At 36.3% G+C, this 11,656-nt stretch overlaps 2 protein-coding genes and 1 long non-coding RNA gene across 3 annotated transcripts; 2 read left to right on the top strand and 1 right to left on the bottom strand.

Annotated features, from left to right (window-relative positions):
* The first annotated feature begins 202 nt into the window (after positions 1–202).
* LOC105198671 (acylphosphatase-2) lies at positions 203–3,889 on the top strand. Its single transcript, XM_011165482.3, has 3 exons — positions 203–1,412; positions 2,182–2,308; positions 3,507–3,889. Exons 1-3 carry the CDS (start codon positions 1,310–1,312, stop codon positions 3,619–3,621), a joined length of 345 nt encoding a protein of 114 aa, XP_011163784.1. The 5' UTR covers positions 203–1,309; the 3' UTR covers positions 3,622–3,889.
* LOC105198679 (rab3 GTPase-activating protein non-catalytic subunit) lies at positions 3,795–10,834 on the bottom strand. Its single transcript, XM_011165494.3, has 19 exons — positions 10,750–10,834; positions 10,571–10,681; positions 10,279–10,360; positions 10,104–10,221; positions 9,813–10,014; positions 9,420–9,747; positions 8,906–9,334; positions 8,427–8,797; positions 7,918–8,343; positions 7,620–7,820; positions 7,124–7,511; positions 6,924–7,018; positions 6,591–6,842; positions 6,334–6,507; positions 6,054–6,235; positions 5,736–5,957; positions 5,355–5,645; positions 4,743–4,895; positions 3,795–4,668 (listed from the first exon to the last, which is right to left on the bottom strand). Exons 1-19 carry the CDS (start codon positions 10,832–10,834, stop codon positions 4,516–4,518), a joined length of 4,263 nt encoding a protein of 1,420 aa, XP_011163796.1. The 3' UTR covers positions 3,795–4,515.
* Positions 4,668–5,590, top strand: LOC120357018. Its single transcript, XR_005574204.1, has 2 exons — positions 4,668–4,923; positions 5,437–5,590. It is a non-coding gene; the product is annotated as an uncharacterized LOC120357018 (long non-coding RNA).
* Positions 10,835–11,656: the final 822 nt, after the last annotated feature.

The raw sequence follows: 11,656 nt of genomic DNA, 5'->3' as shown, positions 1-11,656 counted from the left end.
AGAGTAAATGAATTAAATATAAAAAAAGTGCAATAAAACAGAGATATACATATACGTCACGCATTTTGGAGTGTGTCGAGTATGATTTGGACTTGTCACTCGGTCGTAATTTAAGTAGATAACAAAAAAAATGTCATTGCCAACAAGGATTTTATTTTCACGAGATTACATCTTTGTAATACGGGGTGCGGCAAATTGTAAAATCGTTAGAGGCGATCCTGTTCCAGATTCGTTCCAGACTCGCTTCGCTATTTGAAAGCTTCTCGTCGAGATCGAAAGATGCTTGGGATTGCTCGTCGTTGATAATTCGGACGAATCGTCTCGATAGTGTTACAGAATTTAGTATCGGGAGCGAGACCCTGAATAACAATGGCGACAGATTCGCGTTGGAGCAGGATCGTTCCAAGTAGAATGTAACTTCCCTCGTATCCCGTGCACCCCGTAGTTTTCATTCTTGTGCTTGGCAATTATTACGTCATAGCGTACTAATAACTAATTAGCTGCGTGTGTGGGACGTAATGATGGGACAATAGGCGGCAGTCACGATGGGAAGTGCTTAGTTCGACGATAAATGCTTTCGCCCCTCTGGCCTACATTTAATGTTTCCACAATGAACAACTCTTTTGTGTGGCCAGCGTGAGGAGGAGGAGGAAAAAGAGGAGAAGGAGGAAGAGGAGGAGGGAGGAGAGCCACATTGACGTGCCATTGGTTATTCTTTCCTTCCTTGGATTTATGTTTCAATGTTTTCGTATTGTAATAACTTGCATTCCGTGTCACTGTTATCGTAGATGATATTTCGAGCGTATAGTGCTCTCTCCCTTTTTCTCCTTCTCTTTACATTCCTGTAAAAAAATAATTTTTAAACATGTTCTCTCGCGCGACGTACACGATACACGCGACCATGTGACGAGTTGCGTATCGAACGTGAAGAAATATTTCCCTTTCTTTCATTTCGCGTTTAAACAGCCAGAGTTTCAAAAGGATCAGACCTGCACGTCGATCGGTTTTCGATCGATCGCGTTTAAATCAATGTCAATGTGGTGGGGTGATCTATTTGGGGAGGCGCGGCGCGGCGCGGCGCGACAAGAACCAGCCAGCGAGATGAGTCGTGGCCAGAAAAAGCGAAGGTGAAGCATCTCTAGAACGAAAACGACCACTGTCCAATAGCGAATTCTGTCCACTCTGTCCACGGACAGATTAATTTGTCATTCGCGCGGTCTATCTCAACCTCTGACATTCGACGACGAGTCTTGAACAAGACAAATATCGACGCAAACGATTTTTCGTTTCATTCAATCTCGGGAACGGGATGGCGGCGGCGGCGGCGGCGGCGGCGACAATGGCGGCAGTGGATCCCCTCTGCCAGGAACCATTAGTGTCCGTCGAATTCGAGGTTTTTGGAAAAGTGCAAGGTGAGTACTATCGCGTACTCAGGTGAGTACTTTCGCGTTTTTTAAATTTTACGCAATCGTTCAGGTCAGATGAATTGTCTCGATTTCAAATGTTCCCCCTTTATAATATGTCGATCGTAAAGTTTCGACGACATTAAATTATTTTTAAATGTAGTAAACTTGTCTACGTTATCTCTATCCTATACCTCCGCAACACGCATAATTTTATATGTTACATATATGTAACAGTGCTAATTACTTAAATGTATTTCTTATTACCTATTGCTTATCTTAAATGTAAAGCTAAAACATATTTACATTTGATTAAAAGGTACCTTTGATATTTGCATTTAATCAAGTCAGTTTTACGCGTCATTTACCTTATGTAAATTCGACGTTCGACACACGTGTGTTCATTTTCTTCAACAACGACATAGTTCATAAAACAACAACTTTTCTAATTTATGTGAATGCTTTTAATTATAAAAATTTTGTAATATCATTTTTTAAATGCGATTTTAGTGTAATTATTGATTGCAAATAAAAATATTATTCACTGTCTAGTTTTTTTTTTTTTCTTTCAGTGTATCGAATGTTCTCTTTTCTTTGCAGGCAAAGAAAAGAGGCTCACGGAATGATAATTTTTTGAAGTTGTCGTTTACGCGTCGTTGTTGCAGCAAATGCGAGCGCGGTCGCGGCCGCGGCGGTGTATGTACATGCCTTTGTATATGAATTTGGCTCGTTATTTAGCTCGTTAGCAGAAATGAAAAATCCTTCAACGAAATTGCAGGTGTATATTTTCCCAAGTACGTGAGGGATATATGCCTGCAATTGAAAATCTGTGGTTGGGTGAAAAATAGTAAAACTGGCACGATCCTCGGAAAGATGCAAGGACCTCGGGCGCTCGTCGATCAGATGTAAGTTTTGTAACTGAATCTGTCTAATATCTGTCCAATGTCTATATCGAACTAACATTAGTGAGACTATTTAATCATTGAACTAAAACAAGTCATCAGTTTATTATGTTACCCAAGTATAACGGCGCGGTGTTATACTTGTACAGTTCCTCGATCGTACGTGGCCTTGACTAACAATTGCCTGCATGCAACAAGCGGTGTATGTCGAAAACTGACTTTAATAACGATTTAATGAAATAATGACACAGCGACGTATCATCTCTTTCCTTCGTCGGCGATTGCCACATCTCTACATACGGCGGCGCGGCGCGGCAAAGAGTAGCAAAGAGTACAGATCATCTTATACTTGCACAAGGAATTATTTCCAATTTCTTCAAAAAAGATCTCGAGACAATCTGAGAAAGTTAATCGAGCTAAATCTTCAAGTATATTTGCAAACGAATAACAAGTACATAATATATGCATTACGACAAGAGAGCGAAATAGAATGCATTTGCTCTTGGAAGAAGAATGGTCGAGTCGTTTAAGAGAAATGTAGAAAATATTTATATTGTTATATGAAATGTGAGTTAAATGGCGAATCAAGAAATTATCAATATAACATTTCTTCGATCGCGATCACGTAAACGCAGTGTAAACAACATCGTCAGATACCTATAACGCGAGAGAGCTGAATCTTAAAATTGTAAAAATATTCTTGCGAATAGCCCGAAGCGATTTAACATTGTCAGTCAAGCTACGGTATTACAGTAAAGACATTTGAACAGCTTTGTGTAAGAATATCTGCACTCGGCGGTCTAATTAGTCGCTAATTATAATTTTTGAGCATGTGACGCATCAGTGGCAAATGCATTCGTATACAGAACGCACACTTACGTTGCACTCAACAGCGTTGTTTGGTAACGACAAATAACGATGTCAACGACGCAATTGGCAACACGTCAAAAACATTTGCATGGCCTTCTTAAACTTGAAATCAACTACCACTCAATTTTTCGTCTCTGCCAACCGTATGAATTGTACAAAAGTATAGACTGTTGTATACTTATTTTGAAAACTGACACGTATGTGCATACGTGCTTTCTGTTCCTTTTCAATCAAGAAATTTAGCAGCGAACGTTTATCAATGGTACTTAATCAGTACTATCAGTATTTATAATAGTTTTAATATGTAACGTGTAATAAATCTAATCCCCAGGGCACAGTGGTTAACATCGGTGGGCAGTCCAGGTAGTGAGATACATCATTGCGAGTTTACAAATTGGGAAACTGTTGCAAAGCAGCAATATCAAGGTTTTGTCATTCGTTTCTAAGAGCACTTGTATAACGCACTGTATATGTTTAATGCATTAAATCCTAATATCGATGCAAATTATTTGATTCGCGTGATATGGCGCATGGTATATGCTCAGAAATTATGGAGTTTGACCGGATAACATCCGGAGTGGTCATGTGACACTTGTATAAAATATGCATCAGTGTCTTATTTTATTTTGACTTTAATTAGATTTTATTTACGTACAATTTGGTTCGGATACGATATTTAATGTATTTTTAATAAATTATCCCTTATAAAAATGATTAAAAGATGATTACTCATAACAGTGTACATATATTAAACGGCGTATATATATATGAAAGAAATGTTTTACATTTGATTACATTTGGAAACTGGAATATTTATAAAATATAAATTCAATGACTCCATAGATTCTTAAACAAAATTTTATATATATATATGTATATATATAATTTTATACATAGTAAAAACGCGTGAAGGGCGTCGATAAACTATATGTGCATTTTACAACAATTAATTAATGTCCTGTGATATAATAATATGCAGTCCAATATTAAGTATTATATGTACAGATACGCAATCGCTTCTTGAACCAGAATATAACCAGAATCGAGATAGCTCGTATAATACAATTTTAAATTAAATTATCTATAATACATCGAAAGATACATAACAATTCCATTATTTACAACTTTGCAACTTCATTATTACTAACTTTTACATTATCACGCGTAATCGTTAATACCGTGTCTTTCAATTGATAGAAAGTTAATGCCTTCAAGTATACGTTCTTCTTGTTTCGTTATTAATATTATATCAATATACAAACCGTACAGCTCGATAAAATTTGTTTATTCTCGGCTTTCCACTCGACGATATCACAGGACATAGTTTACAAAATCTAAATCTAGTTGCTATCTTTATAAATAAATGTTGCGTCTAACATTAACACCATAATGTGATAATCACAGTGAGTTTTAGGTAAATGCACAGATACTCGGCGAATCAACTCCACAGTGTCGGCATTCGAACAATTTGTACAGATTATTTCAGGCATGTTCTGAGAAAAAATTGAACAAAAAGTCAGAAAAGTCGACAATACTGGATAATACAATAGATTTGTATCGCACTTACCAGGCTTTCCAAGTATCTTGTAAGCGCTGGACTCATTCGGGACATTTCTTCCAGAAGATTAGGCGTTTTAGAGAGATATGCCATCATTCTTCTTCCAGCTGTAGGCAATAAATTTGCAGCCAACCGTTCGATATCGGTTACCGCTGTAGTTACCTAGCACAATACGTGTATCACGAATAGAGTAAGTACAAAATAGATATATTACGCAGGGACGGAGACTTTTGATTTTTTGGGGTGTGGAGTATCTCATTCATGTGTGAGGAAGGGGAGGAGGGAAGAGATGGAGGTGGTTTCAACAATATACAAATATTTTATCGCTTTGTTGTACGCACGAAATGTATTTTCTACATATATACTCTTTTATATTTAAGCATGGAAATCTTAGTCAAATGCCGTTTTTATGTCAAATTATTCAAAATTTCTTAAAATTTGTAAAAAATAGTTTTTTTTTAATAATCCTGATTTCTGGGTATGGAATTTCACTCATGGGAAATCTGGATGTGAAAGCTTCCATACCCTTTGTAAGGAAGTCTCCATCCTTGATATTATGTAATACATGGCATAATTGTAAGTATCGTAAATAAAGTAAATAATAAATGAATTTATATTCACCTCTTCGGCCAAACGATCAAAACCGTTTATGTATAGCTGACAGGCTTGATGTATCCTCAATTCGTCATTATTAATTTTCCAGATAGATGCTAATGCTTGACACTTGCTCATCCACGAGATGGCCTGTGTCGAACTAATCGTCACGCCGTCGGTAGTTTCCCGATGAATAAATTCCATCGATGCTGTAATTACTCTACACAAAAATTCTGTACGTATATTATCCCTCTTGTCATCTCGATACCACGTGAGCATCACTTTGTCCGTTATATCTTGAAAGAGATAGGGCTGTACCTGCAAGCGCACGAGTAACGAACGAATCGCCGTCGGTATACGTAACGCATGTATACAATGAATTATCGTATGAATTTACTATGGACTTACCACGGATTCGAACAAATTATTTAATGGCTTCAACATTTTCAAGTTGAGACACGCCATCATATATAGGACATTAGCCACTTGAACGTGTAACAAAATCAAGTCGTACCAAGCTGGAGTCTGGGAGATGGCTAGTGCGGCAAACGGTTGCGGTCCACCGAGATGTCCGTCCCACAATTCTTCCGATTTTATTACCGTACTGTCTCCTCGTTCGAGTATCTCAGTCTAGCGCAAATTTTGACTCATAAAGTTAAAAATCGTACATTTTTCACTTTATCGAACAATTTATGTCATTTATGTTATTATCTATATTCTACGTACATCGAGAAATATATCCAAGAAGGTAACGCAGTGTTGTAAAAACATTGTCACTTGAATGTCAGATAAACCAATATCTTGCATGCATAATCTCTCCTTTGGCAACTTTCCGAGTTTGTTCATCAATTTGGCCGCCGCTTCCATTCTTTTCTTTATGTGAAGTGTCCACAAAAGACAGCAGACGCCTGTCGAACGGACAAAATACACGTACTTAATGCCTAAATCTCTATACTGGGAATATTTAATATTTCAGAATAGCAGTTTGCTGTAAAAACGTCTTTACCATGCCTCATATTCTTCATGGGTATTTGTCTTAAAACGGTCAAGGCAGCTGCGAGTGAATCGAGCCGAGTAATCTCCTTATCCCACGACATGGCAAACTCCCAGCATAAATTGGCTAATAAGACACTGCTCGTTAAACTGTATGGAAAATGGCGTTTGAGCAGGGCCATATTGTCTGGAGAAGAGACAAGATTTGGAGAATTACGATATTAATTAGGGAATAAATCTCTATAGTTTTTCGAAAATATGCACGCTTGCCTAAAATGCACGCTTCCGCAGTCGCGTTAACTTTTGCTTCGTCCTCGATTTCGATCGATAAAGAAACAAGTTTCGTCCGTTCTTGTCGAGGTATTCGAACAGCAGTCGCTTTACTCAGCGTATCGGACAATTGTAAAGAATTATCTACCGATAATTGCAATTGATCGAATTCTACGTCCGTCGTGTCGATTAACCGCGCTGGATCGATACCCGTGGTGCTGAGCCACTTTGTAACCAATTCAGACACTGAGCCTGAAATTTAAAAAGAACGAGTAAGAAGAATTGCAGAATCTTCACCTGTGCTTATGCTATAACAGACTTTAGCGAGTTTACCTCTTCCCCTAGAGAGAATCGATGCTAAACAAGTGTCGTGCCTTGTAAATGGTAGAGCAAAAAATTGCGTCGTCTCATCCGATACAACTCGCTGACTAAAGAGTTGGATCAAAAGTTTGTTATTCGGTAACAAAGAAATATCACGATACATATTGTATTTGCGTTTATGACGCACGCACTCTGATAATTATGATACGCACCTAGTAACAGCATTCAAAATAGCGATGTCTTCAAGATTCCCGATCAACAGTGTGAATTGACAAGTGTCATTACTGACATTCTCCCATTCACTAATCGAACTGTACGTTTCATCGTCCGGTGTCACCTCATTCGACTTACTCTCCAGTTCATTTATTTTAGTTGTATTATTTCCATTTTTAATATCCTCTTCCTCCTCGTTTCCGTTATTACCAAATTGTTTTTCATTTTGTAATTTTTCTTTATACTTGTCTAGAATCATAGCAGTTGCCCTGCATGCTAAGGCAGCGGTAAACGCGTTGAAAGGCTTCGTAGATTCTATCAGAATAGTGCGTACGTCTTTCCACCACGAAGAAACCTCGTTATATTCGACACATATCTCTTCCACATCTGCCAGATTTTAAATAATTAGAAATTCAATACGCCCTATGTGCACGAGATACATGATAATTTTAAGTAATTAGTCAATTAAGTAATTAATTAATAATCACGATTTACCAGTTAATAAACAAATTAGATGCAGCAGCTGCGTAAAGCGTTTTAATTCAATTTCCGAAAACTCAGCTTCCTCCTTGTGCATCCAATATATTAATGCCAGTCGCATAAAGATAAACGGTTGAATGTTACTTTCTTTAGCAGCTTGCTGCCATTTCTCTTTCGTATCATCGGACGACATCGGTCCTCGATATATCAATCGTGCTACAAAAGTTATGTCACAAATCACAAATTTAAAAAATATACGAAAATATGCGATCACGATAGTAGCATATTTTCAATCATCACAAAGTATACTTACAAATTTTGTATACATTTTCTTCTTTTACGTCATTTCGTAGTCCAATCAATCTCGATTTGCCCAATTCGAAGCACGATAAAAAGTCAAAGAATACATTTTCATCCTTAAATTTCACTTTAGTTTCCGCAGAAACGTTATCATCCGTTAGGTTGTTTAATATTTTAGCCAATTTGGTAACACGGTTTACTTCTCGTTCCGAAGTTGATAATATCGAAGATAAATTTTTAACACTTATTGCGTTATTAACTGTTGTAATATCGCACTCGAGTGGCATATCAAGTTGAGACTCGATATATTTATAAAATGTAATTATATGTTGTAATTGCAATGTCAATTGATGAAGCATCTTGACGGTAGGCTCCAATTTTTCTTCTTCCTCTTCTTTTCTTCCTCCTTCTGCTCCTCCTTTTCTTTTTCCTTCTTCTTCTGTAAATTAACAAAACATTCGTATCATTTTTAGTATACAGCGTAAGACATTTTATAGCGTGAAACATGCGCTTTGCATATACCTAGTTTTACTGCAAAACAGTTGGTTGCAGCAAGCAAAGCATCTGGTAAAATATGCTTGCTGTTCATTAAAACCTCTATCGTTTGTATCCGAACTTCATTTGTTTCTAAACCCAGACAAGTATCGGTAACTTTGAAAACTAATTTCTCCTCGTTAAAATCCTCCTCTCTCAGAAACGTTCTAAGTTTTCTAAGTAGATGTACGTCGCGTGCCCGTTTTCCATTTTTACTATTAAGCGCAAAGTGAAATGGAACACAAATCTCCTTTAATCCTCCAAGTGGGTCAATAAATACGCAAGAGTATTGCGCTTTATTTCTCGATAAAATGGCATTATCATTTGTACCAAGAAAACCATAATTAATGTATAATAATCTGCAAGAATATATATATGAAAAAAGCGCAAGACGAAAGTAGAGAATAAAATAAATTTATTTTAGCAGACGAGGAGGGGAAGGGAAGGAGTCGATAGATAAAACTTACCGTCCATTCTTGCTAGCAGTGAAAGTAGTGATTTTTGGACCCTGCTGTATACTCCAAATATCGATTACACCCTTCTTTGGTGCATAAATAACTAAAAACAGAGCGGTACGGAATAAAGCTTTACGTCCAGATTTTTTATCAACATTCCTATGTACTCCACGATCTCTCTCTTCGGTAACTTCAATCCAACCACACTGAGCATCGCGATATCCTTTCCACATTCTTACAGCTGTGCCCTTTTTATTATTTAAGAGAATTACTCTGCCCATAGCGTCCGATATTACCGAAAACATTTTATTTGGACTAGAAACGATACAATCACCTTCCCTCATAATATCGCTCAAACCAAATCGACACGTCATTGTCTCTATAGATTCATGGCTAATACCCTTTGACGCTTCAGACATTGCATTCTTTCCACGAAACCATCTGAGGAAAAAATCAATTTTCCACAATAAATTAATTTTTGGAATCTATTGATTCGGAAATTATACGATACATGAGAAACACTTACGGTACAGCAGTACCGATAGCATTAGCCAGTTTGCTAGCCATAGCGATGGCAACATCCGACAGGACTGGTGCATTACCACCTTCCAGTGCATAATGGAATCCTACAAATGGTCGTTTTCCTGTCGCAAGGACTAAATTATGTTGTGGTGCACTGGATCTGTACATTGCGTTATATCCACCGCATATCGAAGCTGTCATTAAATGATCAAAACTATTTATCGACGTTGTACCAATCACTTCTAAATCGTTTGTAATATCTTGATTTTTAAACGCCCATTTTTTATAAGATAAATTTGTTACCGGTGGCAAATCGTTGCAATTTGCTTGAACTGTAAAAAAAATGATTAAATTTAAACTCAAAGTGAGACATAGCATCCAGTGGTCAACAATATACCTTTAGCTAAATGATTTCTACAAGCGCGTAAAGTTGAAAATAATGGAAATCCTTGTAATATACAAACACCACTGTTATATAAAATATATATTTCTTCACTAGAACCAGCGTCTCCAGTGTGTTTGGGTAAGCAACACGACTGACACTTGATTCCTAGAACCGATTCATTATGTATTTGCTCCCCAAAGAGGAATGCACCTGTCTAATAAAAACAAAGAATAATAAATCGATGAGACTACGATATAATATAAAATTAATATTGCAAGAAAAACAAAATCAATATTTTCTTACTTCTGTATAGAATCTAACAAAACCTGTATTGTATCCAACAGCTATACAGGTCCAATCTGGACCGGTAGCCTTTCCCAAGGATATTAAAGGTAAGCAGATCACTGACGTTACCCATTCACTAAAAACATTTCTCATTATAATTTAAATAATATTGGAAAACGTTATACATACATACTTTGCTTCTTTTGTTACTTCTCCATGCCACGTTACGTGAAATTTATTTTTTACTTCATCTAATTCTTGCGAGTCCCATTTTGCTATTAACGAACATAAAACATATTTGATATGTTATTACTGTATTACTATTATTTGTGTTCGTTTATATAATATAACAATAAACACATATTTTTACACACACACACGCGCGCGCGCGCATATGTATATAAAAAAACTTATAAAAATCATATGAATTTAAATTGTATTTGTGGCTTGTTAACATAAAAAATACATATAAGATGTATACCTACAAACAAATATGATCATTCTTGTGTTCCAAGCCATGGTAAGTACATCTCCAACCGACGATAGAGCTATACAACAGTCTTGAAGAGGTAATTCATCGCTTGATATATACTCGACTGAAAGAAATACATGCAAAAATTAATACGCGTGTTATATTTACCGTATCGAATAAAGAAGAACTTACATTTACTGATAGCATCGCCGTAAAGCAATTTTTTAACGGTATTCACATCTGGTATGATTGCTATTCCTCTAATTTGACAGGCCATGACGTTTAGGTTATGCGAAAGAGTAACTGTTTTGAATACTTAATCTTTGTATAATTTACTTATAATTCAACAGTATTTAAATATGTAATAAACGTAGTAATCTATCATTTATCACACACAACATGTCACTATTCAATTTGTTATACTTAATTTGTCGAACGTCTCACGAAGTACGTACATACGTATGTATGCACATATACATTTAACTCGGGTTTTTCTGAGTTTTTTTGATTACTTTAGAATCTCTCGAATCGAATGCGCATGCGAGAGTATGAAGTATGTTCAGTTGAGTCAAAGAGCCTGGCAGCACAAAACATTTTGTCCAAGTGTCGTGGTACGTTCAATATTTTATTGTAAAAAAAATGTTAATTGTGTGAATTTTTTATTAAAATTGTAATCATCGATAGAACTCTGATAGCAAATTGGAATTTTTGTCAAATGTTTAACGTATGTAATATTTAATGTTTTCTTGTACTTTAGAAGAGAATTCGAGGTGTCGTCATGATTTTAAACTAAAAGAATTTTTTACCTGTGATGCTTTAAAGAGGGGGTCCTTTTCTTCTAGTTCTTCTCAGTAGACTTCTACTGTTCCAATCTGATCCCGATAATATTGTACAATAAAAAAGGTGAACCGGCAGTCCCTTTTGTACTAATATCTTTTGACCCTTGTCCTTGCAACGTGGCCAACGCTGCAGGTAAAAGCAAAATCAAATTAATGCACTGCATCGTTTGACTCTTTTAGCAGTTTTAGCTGTTAAATCGGTAATTTTGTAAATTTCATCGATCAAAACATTTTATTCAGGAACGATAATAATAATTTAA

The sequence above is a fragment of the Solenopsis invicta genome, chromosome 2 (assembly GCF_016802725.1).
Source record: "Solenopsis invicta isolate M01_SB chromosome 2, UNIL_Sinv_3.0, whole genome shotgun sequence".
In the NCBI taxonomy this organism is placed as follows: domain Eukaryota; kingdom Metazoa; phylum Arthropoda; class Insecta; order Hymenoptera; family Formicidae; genus Solenopsis; species Solenopsis invicta.
Note: the sequence above shows the minus strand (reverse complement) of the source record. Positions and strands in the feature narration are given on the sequence as shown.

What these genes read in the sequence shown, in the direction of transcription:
- LOC105198671 (XM_011165482.3), top strand. Translation starts at nt 1,310, where the DNA reads ATGGCGGCGGCGGCGGCGGCGGCGGCGACAATGGCGGCAGTGGATCCC. An exon ending in GGTTTTTGGAAAAGTGCAAG is followed by an intron (nt 1,413 to 2,181) that starts GTGAGTACTATC and finishes ACGAAATTGCAG; the next exon opens with GTGTATATTTTCCCAAGTAC. An exon ending in CGGGCGCTCGTCGATCAGAT is followed by an intron (nt 2,309 to 3,506) that starts GTAAGTTTTGTA and finishes TCTAATCCCCAG; the next exon opens with GGCACAGTGGTTAACATCGG.
- LOC105198679 (XM_011165494.3), bottom strand. Translation starts at nt 10,834, where the DNA reads ATGGCCTGTCAAATTAGAGGAATAGCAATCATACCAGATGTGAATACC. An exon ending in TTGTTAGATTCTATACAGAA is followed by an intron (nt 10,015 to 10,103) that starts GTAAGAAAATAT and finishes TGTTTTTATTAG; the next exon opens with ACAGGTGCATTCCTCTTTGG. An exon ending in TCTTGGATATATTTCTCGAT is followed by an intron (nt 5,958 to 6,053) that starts GTACGTAGAATA and finishes AATTTGCGCTAG; the next exon opens with ACTGAGATACTCGAACGAGG.